This window comes from Sminthopsis crassicaudata, chromosome 1 (genome assembly GCF_048593235.1).
Source record: "Sminthopsis crassicaudata isolate SCR6 chromosome 1, ASM4859323v1, whole genome shotgun sequence".
NCBI lineage: Eukaryota > Metazoa > Chordata > Mammalia > Dasyuromorphia > Dasyuridae > Sminthopsis > Sminthopsis crassicaudata.
In genome coordinates, this window is record NC_133617.1 from 397,942,112 (window position 1) to 397,963,311 (window position 21,200).

General features: G+C 37.6%; 2 protein-coding genes across 17 annotated transcripts; one reads left to right on the plus strand and one right to left on the minus strand.

The window, feature by feature from the left end:
• Nucleotides 1-853: 853 nt before the first annotated feature.
• Nucleotides 854-6,298, minus strand: TIGD7 (tigger transposable element derived 7). 6 transcript variants are annotated; one of them, XM_074279942.1, is made up of 3 exons: nt 6,166-6,285; nt 5,673-5,863; nt 854-4,222 (listed from the first exon to the last, which is right to left on the minus strand). In XM_074279942.1, the coding sequence occupies exon 3, from the start codon at nt 2,680-2,682 to the stop codon at nt 1,027-1,029; it is 1,656 nt and encodes a 551-aa protein (XP_074136043.1). In that variant the 5' UTR covers nt 2,683-4,222; nt 5,673-5,863; nt 6,166-6,285; the 3' UTR covers nt 854-1,026. The 6 variants fall into 6 exon arrangements, with proteins under 6 accessions (XP_074136043.1, XP_074136042.1, XP_074136047.1 ...); XM_074279941.1 differs by having other exon boundaries at nt 5,673-6,298; XM_074279946.1 differs by lacking the exon at nt 5,673-5,863 and having other exon boundaries at nt 6,166-6,214.
• Nucleotides 5,361-18,755, plus strand: ZNF75A (zinc finger protein 75A). Of its 11 annotated transcripts, none has more exons than XM_074279936.1 (8): nt 5,361-5,462; nt 7,553-7,648; nt 7,989-8,552; nt 10,328-10,538; nt 11,363-11,454; nt 11,818-11,944; nt 16,547-16,657; nt 16,814-18,755. In XM_074279936.1, the coding sequence occupies exons 3-8, from the start codon at nt 8,097-8,099 to the stop codon at nt 17,587-17,589; spliced, it is 1,773 nt and encodes a 590-aa protein (XP_074136037.1). In that variant the 5' UTR covers nt 5,361-5,462; nt 7,553-7,648; nt 7,989-8,096; the 3' UTR covers nt 17,590-18,755. The 11 variants fall into 11 exon arrangements, with proteins under 11 accessions (XP_074136037.1, XP_074136036.1, XP_074136032.1 ...); XM_074279935.1 differs by lacking the exon at nt 5,361-5,462 and adding an exon at nt 5,499-5,637; XM_074279931.1 differs by lacking the exon at nt 5,361-5,462 and adding an exon at nt 5,526-5,637 and having other exon boundaries at nt 7,466-7,648.
• The last annotated feature ends 2,445 nt before the right edge of the window (nt 18,756-21,200 follow it).

Genomic DNA, 21,200 nt, shown 5'->3' on the forward strand with positions numbered 1-21,200 from the left:
TCAAATCTATCTCATTAGAACATAATTGTTTGCCTATTGTCTCCCCCATTAGACTGTAAGCTTTTTAGCATGGATTGTTTTTTGCCTTTCTTTGTATTTTCAGCAGTTAACAGTGCCTGGCAAACAATAAGCAATTTATAAACGTTTAACAACTTAACATTGATGCTAGACACATCTTCATTCTACAAAGTCTGGTCATAGCACTCCTCTACTCAAAATTCTTCATTATTATTCTACTATCTACTAAGAGGACCAAACTCTTCAAGCCTGGTATTTAGATTCAGGGCTCTCCACAAATTGACACATCTTATTTTTCCAGCTCTAACTCACATTTTCTCCTTCTAGAAGCCAAATAGGTTGTTTTCTCACTTGTGTACTTTTATTTTTTCATCCTATTTCCAATGCCTAAGAGGAACTGCCTCTACCACCTAGATGTCTCTTCCACCTAATCTTCAAAGTCTAACTCATTTCCATGAAGCCTTTCCCTTTTTGAATTTCATTTGTTTGCATGTCTCTTGTATATTTATCATTTTATATTCTTATTCCCTGACCAGACTGCTCAATGACAACAGAACTGTTACATAAACTTTGTATCTCTCCCAGTGCCCAGTGATATATATTTAACATATATTTTAAAAAGTCTCATATGAAAAAAAATATGTGCTCACTAGCACATTTTTATATTACTTTTACTTGCTAACAATTCTATCTCTTGCTCTTTGTGTATTATCCTGAGAGGAAATGATGTTGGGATTTGAATTAAAGACTTTCCCACATTATGCTTCTCAATGCATTTTTTTCCCCCTAGCACTACAAAATCTCCACTGTCTGAAATAGTAAATGTACAAATTGGAAAATGTTTTTAAAGAAATGCAAATTTATTACTTTTAAGTACTACACACAATGTAAACTAAAGATATAAATGGGCACTCATATGTAATGTGAAGTTAATGAAAAAAAATTGAATTTACACCAAGCCTGCTATATCAAACAGATATCAAACACAAGATTTTTAACATAGAAGACTTAATTACTGGACCCAGAAGTTGAAGGCAAATTAAAGGAATCTTTAATATTACGAACTCTTGGTTTTAAAAAGTTAACAATTTTGGGGCGGGCTCTTCTCTGGGTTTGTTTTTTTATTAGTTCTTGTTGCATCTCTTTCAGTGTAAAATAAAATTTTTGAAACTCTGGCGTGGCATCAACAAAGTTAAGAAGACAGTTCAAATTCTCTTGAATGCTGGATAATTTAAACTTTGCTGAATGATGTTCTACCTCCTCTTCAACAACCCCTTCTTCCTGGGTAACTTGCCTAGTAACATCTTCCATTTTGGGGGGGTGAGCTTCATTACCTTTGGTTAACCATAACCTGACATCATCTAAATTGGTCTCCAGGTCACTGTATTTTTCAAGAATTTCTCTATAACCACCATCTTCTAAGCCTTGAATGTTGTATTCTGGTTCTTTTTTGTAAAGTAGATTTTCCCATGCATTTGCTATAGTTATTTGCTTTACTTCATCCCAACTCTTTGCCCAATTAGAAACTGCATTTTTTATGTTATAAGCTTTGATTTTTGCAACTGTTTTTTCTCCTGTTTCCTGTTCTTCATCACTCTCTTCAAAAATTACTAGACTCTCTTCAAGCTGCTTCCATCTATAAAGTCGTTTGCAGCTCAAGATGACACCCTGAGTCATTGGCTGAATCAATGATGTAGTATTTGGGGGGAAGAAGATACATTTGATTCTCCCATCATTACTAATTAGAGACTCAGCTGACGGATGGGCTGGAGAATTATCTAGGAGTAACACTGCTTTTACATCCTTTTCATCCAGTCCTAGGACATTAAGCTGAAAATCTCTAACTTCAGGAATGAAGTTTTGAAAGAACCATTCTGAAAATGATTCTCTGGTGAACCAGAAAGTCTTACTGGATTTGTATATCACTGATAAAGCATTTGCATCGTTCTTAATAGACCTAGGCTGCTTTGATTTTCCAATAATAACTGACTTCAATTTGTGGGTCCCATCTGCATTTGCACACAAAAGGGCTGACAATCGTTCTTTGTTTATTTTCTGTCCTGGCATACATATATCTTTTTTGTTTGCCTGAATATTTTCTGGCATTGATTTCCAAAAGAGATCTGTTTCATCTCCATTGTACACCTGTGCCAGACATAGTTTCTCCTGTTTGATGATCAAGGATAGCTTTTGTCTAAATGGTTCAGCATTTTCTGAAACTGAATTCAGAATTTGTTCCCCACATACTTTTCTGTTCTCTATTGCATGCCTATTTCGAAATCTGAAAAGCCAACCGGTGCTGGCTTTGAAGTCTGTTCGACCAAAACACTGTGCAAATCTCTCAGCAGCAGCCTGAAGTTCCACACCTCTAACAGGAACACCAGCTGAACGCTTTTGTTGGTACCACATGTATACTGCATCATCAACATCACCATATTTGGCACCTGTTGTTCTTTTTCTTTTCTCTGCTCCAACTAATGGCATATCTTGCTTTAACACAAAGTCCAAAATCAATTTCCTATTTTTTTTAATGTCATAAAATGTTGATTTACTGATTCCAAATTCATCCATTACACTTTTAAGAGAGTGCCCGGATTCAATTCTACTCAAGACCTTCATTTTGTCCTCTAAATTCAATGTTGTGTATTTTCCTCTCTTATTCATACTGAATGTTATTTCAATACACAGAAATAAGAGAAATTGGGAGAGAAACAGCAATATTGGATATTAGTAAGTAAAAAGTTGAAAAACAGAATAAATAGATATTGGTGCTGTAGTACAGGCAGAATGGCAACTGCAGGTAGTACAGATTGGTGGGATCTTAATGGTCTACCACTACTAGATCCTCTCCTTCCTCCTCCCTACTATTATAATAATATTGTAAATGAACACTTTCAGGAATGTTTCAGTATCCTCTCACTTCTTGTCCACCTCAAATATAGACAATTAGGAAGGAAAGAAGTCCATAATGCACCCTGGAATTCACCTTATAAGAAGTGGTTCAGAACAGAGAACATAGAAGAGTAAGGGAGCTACAAGAAAAATTAAAGAATGTCTCTAAAAAGGAGCTGAAAAGAGATTAAGTTGGTAGACTGAGATCAAATATTTTTCCTTCCCAATGCTATGGCTTCACCTCACTGCTGGGGGCGGGGGGGAGGGGGGGGGAAGAGTAAGTACAATTCAGTAAACACAACTAATGAGGCAACAGGCTAGGAATCTGGGACAGGTCTTCAGTCTTCCAGGACCTGCCATATGTGCAATTTTGATGTTCTGAGAACTTGAGACAGAGGACATTTCACTGAATAGTGAAGTCAAATAAAATTATCAAAATAAATATAATTTTCCCATATTCAATAACATGTCTTGACAAATTTTTATGCTTTTTTATACTAGTTGAGTATGAATTTCATGTTGGTAATGACATTTCAGCACTGAGTGAAGCTTTTCTCATACTCAGGTCATAGGATTTAAAGATTGAAAAGATTTTAGAGATTACCTAGTCCAATCTTCCATTTTATAGATGATGAAAATGAATCCCACAGATATTTAATTGCCTAATGTCATATTACTATTAATAGTCAGAACCATTTGACCTCAGGTACAATGCTCTTTCCATTATACCACAGGCTTTGGTTCTTTTTTCTTATTCCTGATATAAGGTCTCTAATGAATTACTTTTAAATATAGCTCTCAGTGAGGATCTTCCCCACACTTTGCTCATAATGCTTCAGATGTATTGTAGTATTGGGGTGTCCAAGTCTAAACACTTTATAAAGATTTTCCCAAACAAAACATTTAAAAATTTCTTCTCTGACTTGATTTTCTTCAGCTGAATCAATGCAGAGTTCTAAGAAAAATTCTTCTTATATTTGGGATATTTATAATTTGTCTTCAGTGTAAACTCTGGTGAGTTAGAGAGTTAAGATCATAACATTTTTTTAACAGCCTGAAGGCACTTTTAAAGGTTTCACTTGAATTTTTGGTCTATTTTGTAAATCCTTCTCTTGGGGAGTAAGTTCATGCAGTCTCTTAACTAGGGGATTTTCCCACAATTCCTTCATTCTGTCTTTTCTCCATCTTAGCACAATGTCTTGAGGTCTTTCTGGCAACACTTCTCAATGATTTCAGTTTCTCAGAAATCTGTTTGTTCTCACTCCTGATCCGCAAATACACAAGAAATTTTAGTTGTCTTCCATTCCATGTACTGGGAAGAAAGAAAAGTGTGTCAGGGAATGACTAAAAGACTGACATTTCAGTTTTTTATTTCTCTTAGGAATAGTAACTGACTGATTCATTTTCCAGTTGTGTGGATTTCTCTCAAGTCTCTCATGTGGGAACTCCCTATACTAAAGACCTATGATTTATCCCTCACTTTAACTGTAAGATACTACCTTAAGTTTTGATTAACAGAGATCATATGGGGCATGACAGTCTGTGATAACAACATTCCCTAGTATCAATGTAAAGTAGTTTTTGCCAAGCCAAGCACATGGGTTTGACAATCAAAATCATTTAGCATTAAACAGAGATTAAAAAAAAAAATCTGCTCTTCAGTCAAGAGCTGCACCATTCACTCTAGTTAGCAGACTACTCTAAGTCATAAGACAATGTAAAAGCAAATCAGTGAAAATTCACACTGAAGGTACATGTCTTGATCCCATTACAGCAATTCAAAAATTCAAAAGATGTTAGAGCTAGAAGGGATCTTAAGAGAGATTCTACAGGAGTGCTCATCCTGAGGTCTGGAACTTCCTTAGTATTTTGATAACTATATTTCAACATAAGTGGTTTCCCTTGTAATTTCATGTACTTTATGATTTAAAAGCATTTTATGCATTTAAAAAGTTCTGTGAACAGATCCATAAACTACAGTAGATTGCCAAAGGAATGCACAACCTAAGTCACTTCTCTCATTTTATAGAGAACTGAGATCCACGTCTTTACGTGGCACGAGCTAGACTACCCTCAAATTCCAATAGGAGAAACTTTGGAAGTTGAGAGCACAAACAAGTAACAATAGCAACGAACTCTTGTTTGCCATTTTTTGTCTGTCCTTATTTAAAGGCTCTCCCTCATCCTTAATTCAACATTTACTACCATTATATATTCCTTGTGGTAAAGAAGTGAGACTTTGCAGGTTGTAGACTCCTAGATCAGAAGGGTGCAGTCAAGTGTTTCCTTTGGAGCACTCTCAGTTTTCCAAAGGCTTGACCTATTATTAGTAAACACCTTCTCAAGCTCAGAGCAAACTCTCAGAGCATCAGTTTCCCCTAAAGCGTATCCGGCAGCCTTACGTCAATTCCACTTCCCAAACAGCAGCCTGGGGAGAAGCAGGGAGGTGGGGCGGCACACGCAATGCCCGGGAGTCTCGGCTCTACCCTTCACCCACTCTGCGGTTTTGGACGTTCCTTAACCTCCCTGAACCCTCCTCCTCTTCCGTTAAGGTAACACTCTGCATCACCTACGTCAGGGATTTTACGTGAAGATCGAGTGAACGCGCAGCTTTTTGCCTAGCGGCATCATAGCGGTTTCTCTTATTAAACCGAGGGCGGGCCCGTCTGGCCCTGGGGCGTCGGAAGTGCATGAAACGCTGACTAGCCTGGGTCCCAGAAGAACAAGGTAGGAGGCCTGGAGGACGAGACGCGGGCCCTTACCAGGAAGAGGCTCCGCGTCCGAAAGGTCCGCAGAAATCCTTCCGATCAGTTCCAAGTCCTTCACCCTCCCTCCCAAAAGAAAAGAATGGAGAAAACCTGCAGAACGCCGTAAAAAAGGGACACAGATAATCGTAGAACCCGGAAGCAGTCCTCCTCTCAGAGCAAAACATGACAAGACACTTCCGGGACCCCTGTAGGATGCAGGTGGCCCTCGTTAATTAGTGGCATTTATATCTGCTCCCCCTCTGGCCTCTGAATCCTGACACACTGGAGACCCTTCCCCCCTCCCCCAGGTACCGAAGGGTATTAGGGAACTAGCAGGGTTAAGCCGGCAGGCGTCGGCAGAGCGTCACTTCCGGGTCCGGCTAGGGCCTAGTCAACAGGACGCTGCCCTAGGAAGGGGTAAGAGATTGCGGCCGCGAGACCCGCGGGTGCGGCGCCAGACAGGGTGGACGGGAGGAACCAATTTGGGGAGCCAGTAGCTAATCCTTACAACCCCGGAGTCGGTCGTGATTTGGGGTGACCAGGTAGGATTGAGGCTGCCGCCGTGTTTCTCGCTCGCCTCTGGTTGCCTTCGGCCCTAGTTTCACACGACCCTCCCCCGAAGGGACGTGACGCAAATTGACGTGACATCAGCTAGGGTGACGTCGTGCGGGGTCCTAGGGGCTGGGAACGGAGGGAGGGGATACAGGCTGCGCCGTGAATTCTCCGCTGGGCCCTGTGGGATTCCATGCGCCTCCCTAGTTAAGCAGTCTTGGGTCTGAGAACTGGAAAGGACATGAGACCTGGGCCAGTCTGTTCCTAGGGATTTATCCGTCTGCAGCTCCCCGGGGGAGGGGGATCGCTCGTTGGCCACCTTAGCTTTTCCCTGGGGTTTTGTGCTGAGAAGAGTATTTTATATGTATCTACACACGATTGTATATGTGGATAACATGCATGCATAAAACTTTATTTGGCCCATCATATCCCTGTAACACAGCACCTACACTGTATATATATAATTAATCTTTTTTTTTTTCTTTCCTGAGGCTAGGATTAAGTGACTTGCCCAAGGTCACACAGCTAGGAAGTGTTAAGTGTCTGAGGTCCTCCTGAATTCAAGGCTGGTGCTCTATCCACTGCGTCACCTAGCTGCCCCCTATAATTAATCTTTAATAAATTTGTTGAATTGAGTAAAGCTGCAATGTCACCCAGGGTGACACAGGAGGCCCGTCTCAGCTGTCAGAAACTGGCCATTCTCGCTCCTCCTGACAGGCAGTGGCAGGGAGAAGTGATTGTGTTGATTAGACCCGGCCATGTCAATTACCTCTTGGGGTAGTAGCAAATTCTTCTTGGCCCCAGGTATCTGCTCTACTGTTCTAGGGACCAGGGCCAGTGGTGTGACCCAGTTTAGTAAGATAAATTTTGGGTGGCAAGTTAGCCCATAGACTCTGAAAGACTTTGAATGCTGCTGCATGCATACAGGCCCAGCTGTAACTAAAGAGGTATACCATAGCCAATTGGACAAAACTTTTGTTCTCATATAAGTATCAGCTCTTGGAGAAGTTAGTAGAAGTGGATCACATTCAGGACAGACTGGGGGGTTCTTTCCAATCACTAGAGCAAGCCAGAATGACTCAAGGAAAAAGAACTAATATTCTATTCATGGTTTTTATTTTCTCACATGAGATATCCTTAATATAAATAAAATTAGTAAAATAATCCATATTTATCTAATATTTTACAGTTTATGAAACAATGTCTACAATTCTATGAAATATTAAGTATAAGTATTATTATTCTCAATTTTACAGGTAAAAGCCCAGAGGCCCAGAAAGATTATAGTCTTATAGCTAGTGAGTCTTGAACCTAGGACTCAAAACCAGGTTTTCTTATTCCAGATCTACAATTCATTACTGTAGCTGATGACCTCTCCAAATAACAACAAATAAAATATCCCAGACTCTGGATCTCATCTTTACAACAGTGAGATCAAGGTAAGAGGATCAAGGTTCTCCCTTGAGACAATTATTTATGAATAATTATGTGTTTGATTTTTCCACTATCTTTGTGGGGTCACTAGATTTATATAAAATCCTTTTTAAAAAATGCAATATATTAATGAATACTTTTATGTTAAATAATCTGCCTTTCTAGATGTTAGAAGTTTTGGTGAACAGAAACTAATGTTTAGGTGAATAGAACCAGAATGGGGATGTTTGGAAATCAGGCAAGGGGGGAAATGCACAATCACCAGCTTGGCTCCCAGGTAACACCAAATGAATAATGCTTTTGAGTCTTCCTTGCTGACAATCTTATTTTTCAATTTGTTCTTAGGAAGAAGATTATACTAGTTTTAAACCAGAAAAGAGAAGAGACACCTTGCACCAAAAGTGTGAGAATCAGCAGGGCCACTGAAAGCAAGAATAAAACTTTTTGAACAGGATGATGGCCATAGAGCTAATGGTGGCTGCAGATCTGAATCCCCAGATCCAGGCATTATGGGAGAAAGAAGGGCCTCTAGAAAAAGACCCAAAAGAGAATTCAGTAGAGAATCAGGAATCTGTCCTACAGAGAGATAAATTTGCTCCTGAGAGCTATCGCCTACGCTTTAGGAGCTTCCGGTACCAGGAGTCAGCTGGTCCCCAGGAGACCCTTAGCCAACTTAGGGAGCTTTGCCTTCAGTGGTTGCAGCCAGAGATCCATACTAAGGAGCAAATCTTAGAGCTCTTGCTACTAGAGCAGTTCATGAATATTCTGCCTGAGAAGACAAAGACCAAGGTTCAAAAGCATTCCCCAAGGAGCATCAAGGAGGCAGTGACATTGGTAGAAGATTTGCAGAGTACGCTTATAAGAAAAAACAAAGAAGACAGAAAGAAGATTCCTAAATTGGACAATGAGGTATGAGAAAAGTGGAGATACAAAGGGTGAGATTAAAAAAAATATTCTTGTTCTCCCAGAACTGTCCAAATTCATAAATTTATGGCAAATTTTCTCATTAGCAAGAGTCAGTGCTCAGCACAGTTGTCCATGCTACTGAAATCTCAGAAGTTTCTTCCTCCCTTAGCTAAGAAAAGGAAATTCTTATCCTCTTTTTATGGCCAGAAGCATGGCCTTAACTTTTTTTGTTGGCCTAATTTTAAGTGTTTTATTTTTGCAGTGTCTTTTAAATAATTTTTTATTTCCTATCAGAAATCCCAACCTTTGAACTGGTAAGTGGAGTCTTTGACCAAGATCAGCCCAATATGGGATCAGTAAGGTTACTGTTAGGTGGAACACAGATTAAAGGTTGTCCAATGACTTATCTGTCACAGCTCTGGTTTTCTAATTTAGGCCCTCTGATGCTAATATTTAGGTGAAGTTCTTAGGGTTAAATGCCTTGGGGTTACTGATTTTCTGTTCTAGAAACATTGCTTTATTCAATTAATTTATTTGCAGTATCATGAGATGAAAAGAGACAGGAATTATTGATATGAGTTTTATGTGGTCAAGTGAAATTTTTTTTAAAAATGGTGTGAACTGGTAATACGGATAATAAGGGACATTGAGGAAATGTGAATGAGATAAGAGGAGTTGACTGGGCCTGGATAGATTGAGGATAGACTAACGGAACAAGCTAAGTTGATTAAGACAAGACTTGAATATCTTCAGGCTCAGGAGAAAATATACAAATAACCAAGAAAAGAATGAAAATCAGGGGGAATGAAACAATGTATTTAAAAAAAAAAAAAAAAAAAAAAAGGAAGGGAAAAAGCAAACAACTCCAGAAAATCATCAAAGAAAAGGAGAAAGCAAAAAAAGGGAAATGGAAAGATAAGAAAACAGAAAAAAATCCAATAAAAGGAAAGGAAAAAATACATATATACTAAGTTCATCTGCTCTACACCAGGCAACTCATTTCCTGGGCAAAGAAAAAATTTTGTCTTCTTTCTTTAGTAGTCTGCATAGAAAATGAGCCATTGCCCTCAGACTAATGGCAAACAGCAGAATCCCCCCCCCCCCCATTCCCTTCTGGGCCCTATTCTGGAGAACATCAGGCACAGTCTTTGGTGTTGTGTACTCAGATCCAGATCCATGCGTTGCACCATGAATAGTTCAACAGGACTACGTGGAAAAGGAACCAGTTTTTTCCTTCCTTCCAATATCTCCCCATACCCCCACACCAAAATGGAAACTTGGTGGTTGTGTAAGTAGGGAGCAGGAGACCAAATGAATGATTAGAACTTCAAAAGATCTGTGATTTCATCATATATAGGTAACTTTCACCAGCACGTTACAAGCTTTCTATATCTCAGTAAAGGAACTTTGTGAGTTACTGTGTAAAAAAAAAAAAAAAAAAAAAAAAATTATTACCTAGTGATAACTGTTATTACTATTATGGCAACAAGCTTCTCCAAACTTAGCTAGGCTCCTCTTCAGACAATGGATTATATCCCTGTCACCAGGCTAATAAAGCTTTTTTGTTTTGGTTAAACTCTGCCAGAAGTTGTACTTCACTGTTAAATCTTTTTGAGGGCCCAACATCATCTCTACATCATAATGAGACAATGTGCCTCCTAACTTTTCACAGAATCTCTTTTTGAAGGACTGAACCCTAACTACTCCTCTCTCCCCAAAATAAATTTTGCTCTCCAACCCAAGCCCTGTGATAATAGAGGATGGGGATTAATTTCCAGGTTACAATCCATGAGCAGGGACAAGAAGTACACTCGGAGAGAGCAGCAACCTTGGAAGGAGCATCAGAAGCACTAAACTTCCATTTGGAGTCAGCAGAGCCCCAGCATATGGGAATGGTCAAGGAAGAGGAATTGTGGAGTACCCACTCAAGACCACAGGAACCACTGAGCTGTGACCCTGAAAAAGAGCTCCAGCCTATGCAGGAGAGGGGTGAGGAGCTTCATCAATAATTTCCTCCTCTTAGGGGTGGTGAGATTCAGTCAACAAGCATTTATTGAACACTTCCTTGGTGCTCAGAGCTGTACTAGACACTGGAATGGATACAAAAAAAAAAAAAAAAAAGGCAGAAAATACAAACCTTAACCTCGAGGAGACTACAGTTCATCATCAAGGAAGAGGGACTCTGCAGTGAAGGATATGCAGGCCTCACACATAGCCACAGATTGGAAAGCTGTTTGGTGGGGGTGAGGGTAGAGAAGCAAAATGCTTGATGTTACAGTAGGATATAGAAATGTTCACTGTTGCAGATCTGCTTTCAGAAAAGATAAAAAAGGGGAGAAACTTGGGAAGGGAAGAAGGATACTGCATGGTCTTGTTAGGTAAGTCTTAGGAGGTGCAGGACAAAAGTTCTGTCATAAGGCAATGTATATTAGAATTGCCAGAAACTCCTAAATTTCATACTAAATACTGGAGTACCTAACTGAATTATTCTATCAATCTGTAAATTTATTTCAGAATCCTTTTAATTGTAATAGTCTTGAGAATTGCCAATTATTGAGGGAAAAGGACAATGTATGCCAGGAGAAGAATAAGGAGTATTGCCTCCTTTCAAAATTTTTCACTTTACTATTCACTTTATTTTTGGACTGATTGAAAATTTGTTCTTATTTGCAGTGTGAAGGCTACCTCTTCCCAAGTAATCTTGATTACTGAAGTAATCAAGGGATCTTTTACATTTCAGAAATAAGTCTAAGGTGTCCCCTAATACAAAAGATAGAAACATATTACTTCCTGGCTTTTTTCTTCCCTCTCAGCTCTGCCTGCTCCCCAGGTTCCTATCCTTTCTGAAGAGAGACCTACCAGAGATTGGGAAGTGGCATCTATATTCTTCACGCCTGAGTCCCAGGTAAGCTGCAATTCTCAAGGTCCCTCCTGAAATCACATTATTCCTAACTGAAGATGACCAACATCTTTTTTTGCTTCCCATGCACCTTTCTGTTCAAAGGTTCCTCTAGGAAATTTCATGTGCTATCTTTTGGGCATTTGGGCTTATCATGTAGAGGAGCTGGGAAACTTAAGAATTATTCCTTAGGCTGCCTCCTTCATACCTCTTTTCTATCCTCTCCTTGCAGTTTATCCAATGGTAAATTGAGGCATCAACATTAACCAGAATTTCTTTTACACATTTAATTTCTTTGGGTCTTATTAATCAGGGATTCAATGATTAGATTGGCAACAGGTTGTGAACAGGAACCTGTTCTCATTTCAGAGTCCTGTGACCTTTGAGGATGTGGCCATGTATTTCTCTCAAGAAGAATGGCAGTTATTGGGCCCCATTCAGAAGGACCTGTACAAGAATGTCATGCAAGAGACTTATAAGAATATGATTTCAGTAGGTAAGAATTCCTTATCTTAAAGCTGAGGGAGATGGGAGAGGTCCTCTGATGTGCTCACCAATCAGCAAAGATCCACCTTCTAACTTTCCCCACGCCCAAATTGAGAACACAAGCCCATTACAAATATGTATAGTTAGTTAAATCAAATTTCCACTTTGTCCAATTGACCAAAAACATATTTGTCTCATTCTGCCCTCTAAATCCCTCACTTTTATCATTATCAAGAGATGGGTAATATGTTTCATCATTAGAACTCTGGGATCCTGGATGGTCATGATACTGGTAAGAATTCAGTACAAGTTTCCATCACATTTATATACCATAATTTGTTTGTCCATTCCCTAGTTCATATGTACCTTCTCTGATTTCCTAGTCTTTGCAACCCAAAAAAAGTTTTATTTTTGTACATTCTTAGAATTTGGTTTGTTTGGAAGTAATCCCCTCTAATTTTCCCTTATCCCTTTTCCTCTTTCTCTCCTATTTCCCTGTTGAGTAAAATATATTTTTGTACCTAACTCTTTGTATATGTCTTCCTTCTTTTGAATGGTTTAAGTGTCATTTGTTCATCCCATCCTCTTCTTATTTCTATAGCTGTCTAATTATATCAGGTAGTTTCCATCAACTTTCCTTTCTTTGCTTTCATCTCCAGTGTGTTTTCTCTTTACAGTCTTCTTTAATGATCATCAAGACATAATAGAATCACTTCTAAGTGATTGTATCTTTGGTGAACTCTAAAGATAAGAGATCAGTGACAGTATGTGTGTATCATCTTTGCATATTTAAATGCACAAAATTTATCTTTTAGTTCCTTCTCATTGGTCACTAATATATGCCTTTTTGTTTCTTTTCACTCCTGTGTTTGACCATCAAAGTTTTTCTGTGGCTCTTTTTTTAAACAGGAATGCTTATAAGTTTTCTATTTCAATAAAATTCTGGGTTTTTTTCCTCCCACTCTTGCATTATACTTACTTTTTCTGGGTAAGTTATTCTTGGTTTTAAGTCTGGATTTTTTTGCCTTCAGGAATAGCGTAGTCTAAGTTCTCCACTCCTTTATGGCATAAGCTATTAAATCATGTGTGATCCTGACTGTAGCTCCTTGGTACTTGAATTCTTTATTTCTATTTGTTAATAGTTTTTTTTTGTTTTTTTCCTTTCACCTGAGTTCTAAATTTTGGGCTATAACATTCCTGGAGTTTTCATTTTGGAGGATTCTCTGAGTAGGTGATTGACTAATGGATTTTATTGATTTCCACTTTACTCTATAGTTCTGAGACATGTGGACATCAGGTTCTTTTGTTTGTTTTTTGGCTATAATGTTCAGATAGTCCAAAGATTCTTAAATTTTTTTCTTGTTTTCCAAGTCAGTTGTTTTGCTATGAGATACTTTATACTTTCCTCTAATTTCTATCTTTTGATTTTGTTTCTTGGAATCATTGGTTTCTATTTGGTTCATTTCTAATGTTCAGGGAGATTTTTGCTTGGCTAAGGATTTATACGTATTGTGCTAAGATTTGTACTTGTTTCCAATTCTTTTCTTCCTCCGTTTTTTTTCCCCCCCCTTCAGGCATTTTCATTCCATTCCATTTCTTTTTTTTTTTTTTTTTTTAAATTTTAAAAGCATGTTTAGTCTTTTAAGCTTTTTAGTTCATATCTCCTAGGAATTGTAGTTCAGTATATACTTAACCTGTTTTTTCCTCTGAGTCTTTTTTTTTTTGAACATTTTTAAAATTAATTTTTATAATTATAATATTTTCTTTGACAGTACATAGGTAGTTTTTTTTTGTTTTTGTTTTTTTGTTTTTTTTTTTACAACATTATCCCTTGTACTCCCTTCTGTTCCGAGTTTTTCCCCTCCTTCCCTCCACCCCCTCCCCTAGATGGCAGGCATTCCCGTACATATTAAATATCTTATCGTATATCTTATGTACAATATATATGTGCTGAACCGAATTTTGTTGTTGTTGCAAAGGAAGGATTGTATTCGCAAGGTAAAAATAATCTAGGAAGAGAAACAAAACAAAACAAAACAAAAAAAAAACAATGCTCTCAGTTTACACTCATTTCCCAGTGTCCCTTTTCTGGGTGTAGCTACCTCTGTCCATCATTGATCAACTGGAAGTGAGTTGGATCTTCTTTATGTTGAAGATTTCCACTTCCATCAGAATACATCCTCATACAGTATCATTGTTGAAATGTATAATGATCCCCTAGTTCTACTTGTTTCACTCAGCATCAGTTGATATAAGTCTCTCCAAGCCTCTCTGTATTCCTCCAGTTGGTCATTTCTTACTGAACAATAATATTCCATAATCCTCTGAGTCTCTTAAGAGACCCTGCCATCATGCTAGCTCATTATGGTATGGTTCTTTTTTCTCCTCTAATTCTTCCAGTCTTCAGACTTAATACTAGATGTTAGAGCCAAGCTTTTTCATAGTTCTTAAGAGAAAGTCTGTCAGGACTGGTTGCTTATTTCTTAGAATATTTAGTGATATGTTATTCTAGAATCACAGGAGCAGGCTGGGTCTAAAGTGGTTTAATTGAGGACAAAGTCTGATTGCTGTTTCTCCTGGCCTGAGGTCTTCAAGTTGCCAACATCTGGGTCGGTGTAGACGTAGACTACAACTAGATTCTGCCCCTACCAGCCCCCTAGAAAACTCTTTTGGTTCAAATAGGTAAAATTGTAGGTTCTCCTTTGGTCTGGGATTTCTGTTGAGGTTACTTCTGTGCAGGCTGTGCTAGATGCTGAAAGTGAAATCTTGTTCTGAGCCATATCACTGCTACTTCTGAGCTTTCTCCATACACAGCCCAGGGTTTCTTTATCTGAAAATGCCAAATCCCTTGGGCAGATCCCTTTCTTAGTCCACCCCAGATCTGGAACTGGTTAAGGGGAACAAAGTTGCCAGTATGCACTTGTCCTTGTCACAGTGCCCTAATATATATCTGAGATCTTTTTTTGGCCTTCACATAGCCTCTTTGAATACTGGAGTGCTCTCCATTGACAGTCATACTCTGACCTCACCTCTAATATTCACAGACTTCACTAATTTTTTTTTTTTTTTTTTAAGGCTGGGGTTAAGTGACTTGCCCAGGGTCACACAGCTAGGAAGGTTAAGTGTCTGAGACCAGATTTGAACTCGGGTCCTCCTGAATTCAAGGCTGGTGCTCTATCCACTGCACCACCTAGCTGTCCCCTTCACTATTTTTTTATAATAACGTAGGCTAGACAGAGGACTCATTGTGCCATTTTCTTGATTTTCCCGTTAATGTGCTTTTCCTAGATCTGTATATTGGAATTTTTGAAAGGAAGCTGACTGCACTGCTTCCTATTACTTCACCATCTTGACTCCACCTCCATGTTCATTCCTTTCTTAGAATACATTCAAAAGATTGAAACATCTTTTAAACATGACTTTAAGCATATGACAATATGCTTCATTTGGCAACATATTTTTTAATAAAAGGTTTTGTTTTGTTTTTTAATGAAGGAGGGTAAGAAGAATTTTTGTTAATTAAAAAAAAAATTAATATACACCTAACAGAAAGACTTACCTACCATAGAGCTCTTTACATAGTACAGGAAGATTCAATTCAAATTATTTCTTTCTTTCAAACTTGAAATAGAAAGTTTGAGGCATTTAACCTGTCTTCCATTTAGATATTTGTGTTGTCTCTTCTGGACTATATATTTTCCAATGGAGCACATCCTCAAAAAATAAAATTCCTTATCTCTAAATCAGGAGTTCTCAAACTGTGTCCCGCTGAGGATGTTTATTCGGCCTGTTGGGTTATGGCAAATGGGCTGAGGGGCGGAGACAGAGTGTGAGTTTTTGTTTTTACTATAGTCCGGCCTTCCAACAGTTTGAGGGACAGTGAACTGGCCCCCTATTTAAAAAGTTTGAGGACCACTGCTCTAAAATCATTCCCTTATTCCGATGATCTTGATGACAGAGAAAAATACAAAAAACTGATTATGTTTACCTTATTGGATTCTCAAAGCTGGTGAATTTCCATCCAAGCTTTTTTGTGTCATCAGTAGCCCAAGCATTAGGGAACAACCCTAGGCAATTTCTGGTCCCCCAAACCTTGGCACTTCAGGTCACTTAGAATAAATTTGGGTAGTGGAACAAGTCATACCATAACTGTGTATATGCATTTACTTTATTTCCATGTTGATACCTCTGGATAGTTTATCTCAGCTTGAATATTGAGGTTATAGACCTTGAAATTTTTCCACTGAATGTCTTCATTTTTTACAGGATCAAATCTATCTTCATAGTTAAAAGGCTGAAACACATTAAAAACCAGTTGATTTGAGAGACAGATATGCCTGATATTTTTTAGGGTTTAGTTGCTGCTCCCGAGTTCAAATAAGCATCTCTTGACACTCACTAGCTATGTGATTTCTGACAATAAGCATTTTTTTTTTTTTTTGTAAGATTAAGATTAAAAACTAATTACTTCACGGGATTGTTATGAGGAAAATGATTGCATTACACTTCCTTAGAAATATATGACACCTTTTAGGGAATTATTGAAGCACTATCTGAAATATAAGTTAGTAACAAATGATTGTCAAGGTGACTACTTGTTTCTTCTCTTCAGCATTGTTTCTGATTCCCAAACCTGAATTGATATCCTGTTTGGAGCAAGAGGAAGAGCCATGTGTCACAAATTCTAAGGAATCCAAAGAGATCCCCAAAGATTCTAATACAGGTGAGCAGTGAATGAAAATGAATTCAACCAACCTGAAAATAGATATGTTTGTATTGAGTGCCTTCAAGATCTTAGCAATTTAAGAATTTTTGTTCTTGTATTTATTTTTATCAGCTATCATTTTTTTTTCTGTAATTTCCTTTTTCTCCAAAATAGAAACGACTGATTCTTCTATTTATCCTAATGAAGTTAAGGTTACAAGTAAGAATGTAAAGCTTAAAGTAGTACATCATACAGTACATGCTCCATCAGCAATACAAGCAGCAGATAGGACTTTATCTACATTTAAAAAGACTGATGGGAAAGTTCTTCAGAGGGCAGAGTCGAAAGAAGTTCATGAAAAGCAGCGTGGGGAAGGAAAGCCACAACAAAATGTACCTGTAGGAAGATGGAAGAAATTTGCTTCCTGGAAAAAAAGTCTACGAAAACTCATGGAGGTTCATAAGAAAGCCTGTGCAGGAGAAAAACCTTTCAAATGTCATATATGTGGGAAAAGCTTCAAAGTTAGTTCTGACCTTATTAAACACCAGAGAGTCCACACAGAAGAAAGACCTTATAAATGTCAAGAATGTGATAAAAGGTTTCGATGGAGCTCAGATCTTAATAAACACTTGATGACACATAGAGGAATTAAGCCACATAGATGCTCTTGGTGTGGGAAAAGCTTCAGTCAAAACACAAACCTTCTTACTCACCAAAGAACACACACAGGAGAGAAACCCTTTAAGTGTCATGAGTGTGGAAAAAGGTTCAGTCAAAACTCCCATCTTATTAAACACCAAAGAACCCATACCGGTGAGCAACCCTATGCATGTAGCATGTGTGGGAGGAACTTTAGTAGGCGTTCAAGCCTTCTAAGACATCAGAAACTCCACAAAGAAAAGGAAACAGTCAATGTCCTCACTCTGAAGGAAAGCTCCAAGTGGAGCTGAAACCTTAAAAGAATATAGAGCTATGTGAATTTATCAATATTTGAAAATGTTTAGGTATAAACCCCATTTTTTCTAAAGAGAAGTAGACTGTGCAGGGAGGAATGGCAATATTTCTAGTACATAATGACTTGTTTATGACAAGAAAATTCTTTGTAGGACAGCTCTTCTAGATTGTATCTGAAAACATAAATATACCATACCAAAAACTAACTCTCCAAATAGCAGATGCTGTCTCAAACCAAAGAATAATTTTCAGCACATGCAGTATGAAAAGGGATGCTGATCACATAATTAGTCTATTTTGTCATTCTCAAAAACACAAAATTATATCAGACATGGCATTTCCTAAAACAAAGGGCAGATACATATCCACCAGACAGACACACAAAAATACACACAAAATCATTATTTGAATTCATCGTTGCAAGGACACTGATTCCAAATTCTGTACAGCAGAGATCAGTAAGATTTTCTCTGGGACTTCTTGCTTATAACTATCATTGCAAGATTGACTATTCTTACTTTTTGCTTAACTGTTAGTGGTCAAATCCTGTTGGTTCATTTTTTTTTTTTTTTTTTGCTGTGCTAATACCATGCTTATTTAATCTGCTGAAAAAACTGGAGTAAAAAATGTCAGCTCTTAAATCTTTAACTTTTAATAATTTATGGAAGATGATGGAGAGCAAACTATTGTTCATTTCTGATGAAACAAAAGTGCATTGGACTTTACCTCAGGAAGGAGAACTGGAATTAGCTGTGAAGAGTAATTTTCCATAATAGCAAGGTTTGGAAGGAGTTCATAAGGAAAGGTACAGAACTTTTTTATCTGGAAAACTAAATAAGGGTAGAGCAGCCTTGCAAAAGAACATTTGTCTAAAGCGCAAAAGAAAGGGGATCATTTTCAAGTCTGTTAATTTTTAATTAAGATTCCATGGAAAACTGGAAACTTATTTATTACAGATGGAATCTTTATCTTTTAGCTTCCTAATATGGAGAGCACCTGAAATGTTTGGGTTACAAAGAGATTGTTTGACACCAGTATTGTTTAAAAATGGTGGTAAGATCAGGAAAATATGTTGATATTTACTGTCTTACATTTATAAGATCTTAATTTTTTTTTTTGTTTTTCCTGATACACAAATGTACACATAATAAAAACTTCCTGATAATAAGCTTAGTAGAGTGGTCAGTTTTTATGAATTTGTAAATTTCTGAGGAACCTACTTTGCACATTAATCAGTCAATCAACAAGCATTTTTAAAGTACCTACTTTGTATTAGGTATTTTATTGGGTTCTGGGGATACAATAAAGAATTGTCAGGAAGCTGAACTGAATACATAGTCCTAACTGAGCTGAGTTAGGCATAGCCTTGTGTAGAAATCACACAATCTGAACTGTAGGAATTATTAAGGATCTTAAAAACAATCTAGCTCAATCTCTTCATTTTTGGTGAGAAAATCCAGTTGCAACTAGCATATAGATATACAAGCTACTTATTTAGATAAAGAATTAAAGCCAGTATTATAGCAGTCTATCTCAGGGCTGTATAAAAAAATTTTTTTTTTCCTAGTTTCTCTGTAGCAATTTTAGCCCTGCCTGAATTCTTAGGTCCATGCCCCTTTCTCTTTGTCTCTAGCATTCAGTCTCAGTTTCAAGATAGAAAGGGCCAAACAAGTAAATAACAGAAATGTTAGATGCCTATCCTGACATGTTATGTCCTCCTAGGAGTCTTTCTGTCCCATAATATCTCCTTAAAGTCATGTTTAAGATTTACCTCTAAGATTTATTTCTAAATCCTTCTTCACTCCCTCTTCTTCATCTCCCTGAGTGAATCAGAACATCTTTGTTTCTTAGCTCTGTTGTTTTCAGGTCTCAGACTCTGTTCAGATGAGCTGTTAGGCATAAAGATGAAAATGAGTTCTTTAAGGTGATTTAGGTTCCTCTGAAACAAGCTAGGGGATGAAGAAAAAAATCTAAGGCAAGTACTCCAAATGGTGTTTATATACTACTCACCAATATTAAAGTATTTGCTCTAGTTGCAATATAATTTTTATTAACAGTCGCCTCTTGGTGTTCTCATTTATTATGACACTATACTCTCATTCTCTGTAGGTAGCAAGATGGATACTTAATGAGAAAGTAAAAGAAGTCTATCAGGAAAAAGAATTCTGGTTCAGAAAAGTAATCGTAGAGCTTCAAGGGATCTCCAAATGAAAAGCAAATGATAAGGCCCTAAAAAGGTGGGAGAACTTTGGTGGTATCTGGGAGGCAGTTTTAGTTCAATTCAGTGAACATTAAGAACCTGCCTAGGACAAACACTGGTTCTCCTCTGCCAATAATTAACATTCACCAATTTAATAAACAATAAGTGCCAACTATTTTGTCTATGGAACCCTCAAAGGATTTATGTTTTAGTAGACAGGCACATGATGTACACATGAGTAAATGGCACATGAATAAGAGCAATAACCGCTACTAGGAAGACCTAGAATGGCTTTTGTGGGCGATTATGTCATGAAGTAAAAGTGAGAAAGGAGCACCTTCTAGGCAGAAAAGAGAGGCTGGGCAAAGATACTGGGTGGAGATGGAATGCTAAGTTTGGAAATTTGCTAGTCGTTTAGCTTGACTGAACATAGTATGGCTGAAGAGAGCAATATACAATAAGTATGGAAAGGGATGCTGGAACAAACCTCTGAGAGGCTTTAAAAATGTTAGATTAATGCACTTATATTTTATCCTCAAGGCATTAAGGAACTGGTTAAAAATTTTGCACTTTAGGAAGATTATTTTGTCACCTATATCAAAGTTTAAGGATTGGAGAGAGAAACTAGAGCAGAAAGACTAATCAGAAAGCTAATATAAATGGTCCAAGCAAGTGGTGATAAAGACCTGAACTAAGGATATGGAGGATGGAAAGAAAATTCTGAAGTTGTATATTTCTGGGGGGACCAGAAGAAGGGTGGTATGTGCTACAGAAATAAGAAAGTTTGGAGTATGGTCAGGTTTAGGTAAAAGGAGAAAATCATACTTTGATAAATTTCAAATAATAGGACATTAAGACTGAGCTACTCAACAGTACAGTTAGACTGGAATTTAAGAGGGATCTTAGATGTGGCTATATACTGGCATTTTAAGTCATCTTCAAAGAAATGCTAACTGAATCTACTAGAGATTATCAAAATAAAATGAAAAAAGGGAAGAAAGACCAGGAAAGAATTGTGAGTAGGAGATACATGATGATCTTGCAAAGGTTACTGAGAAGTCAGGGAAATAGGAGGAAAATCAGGAAAAAAATTATGTCATGGAAACCAAGGAAGAAAGAGTATGAAAGGGTATCCAAAAAGGGTTGTTAACAGTATCAAAAAGTGCAAATTAAACACACAGGATAAGTACGGAAAAAAAGTTATCAAGTTTACCCAGTAGATTACTAGTAGATTTGGAAGATTCAAATTCAGACCAGCAGTGGTATGGGAAATTAGATTACCAGGCTTTAAGAAATGAGAGATGTAGAGGTAAAGCATTTTAGATGGTTCTTTTTAGGAATTTGCTTGTGAAAAGAACAAGCAACAGATTTGCAGCTTGAGATCAGATTTAATCTTTAAACTCAGTT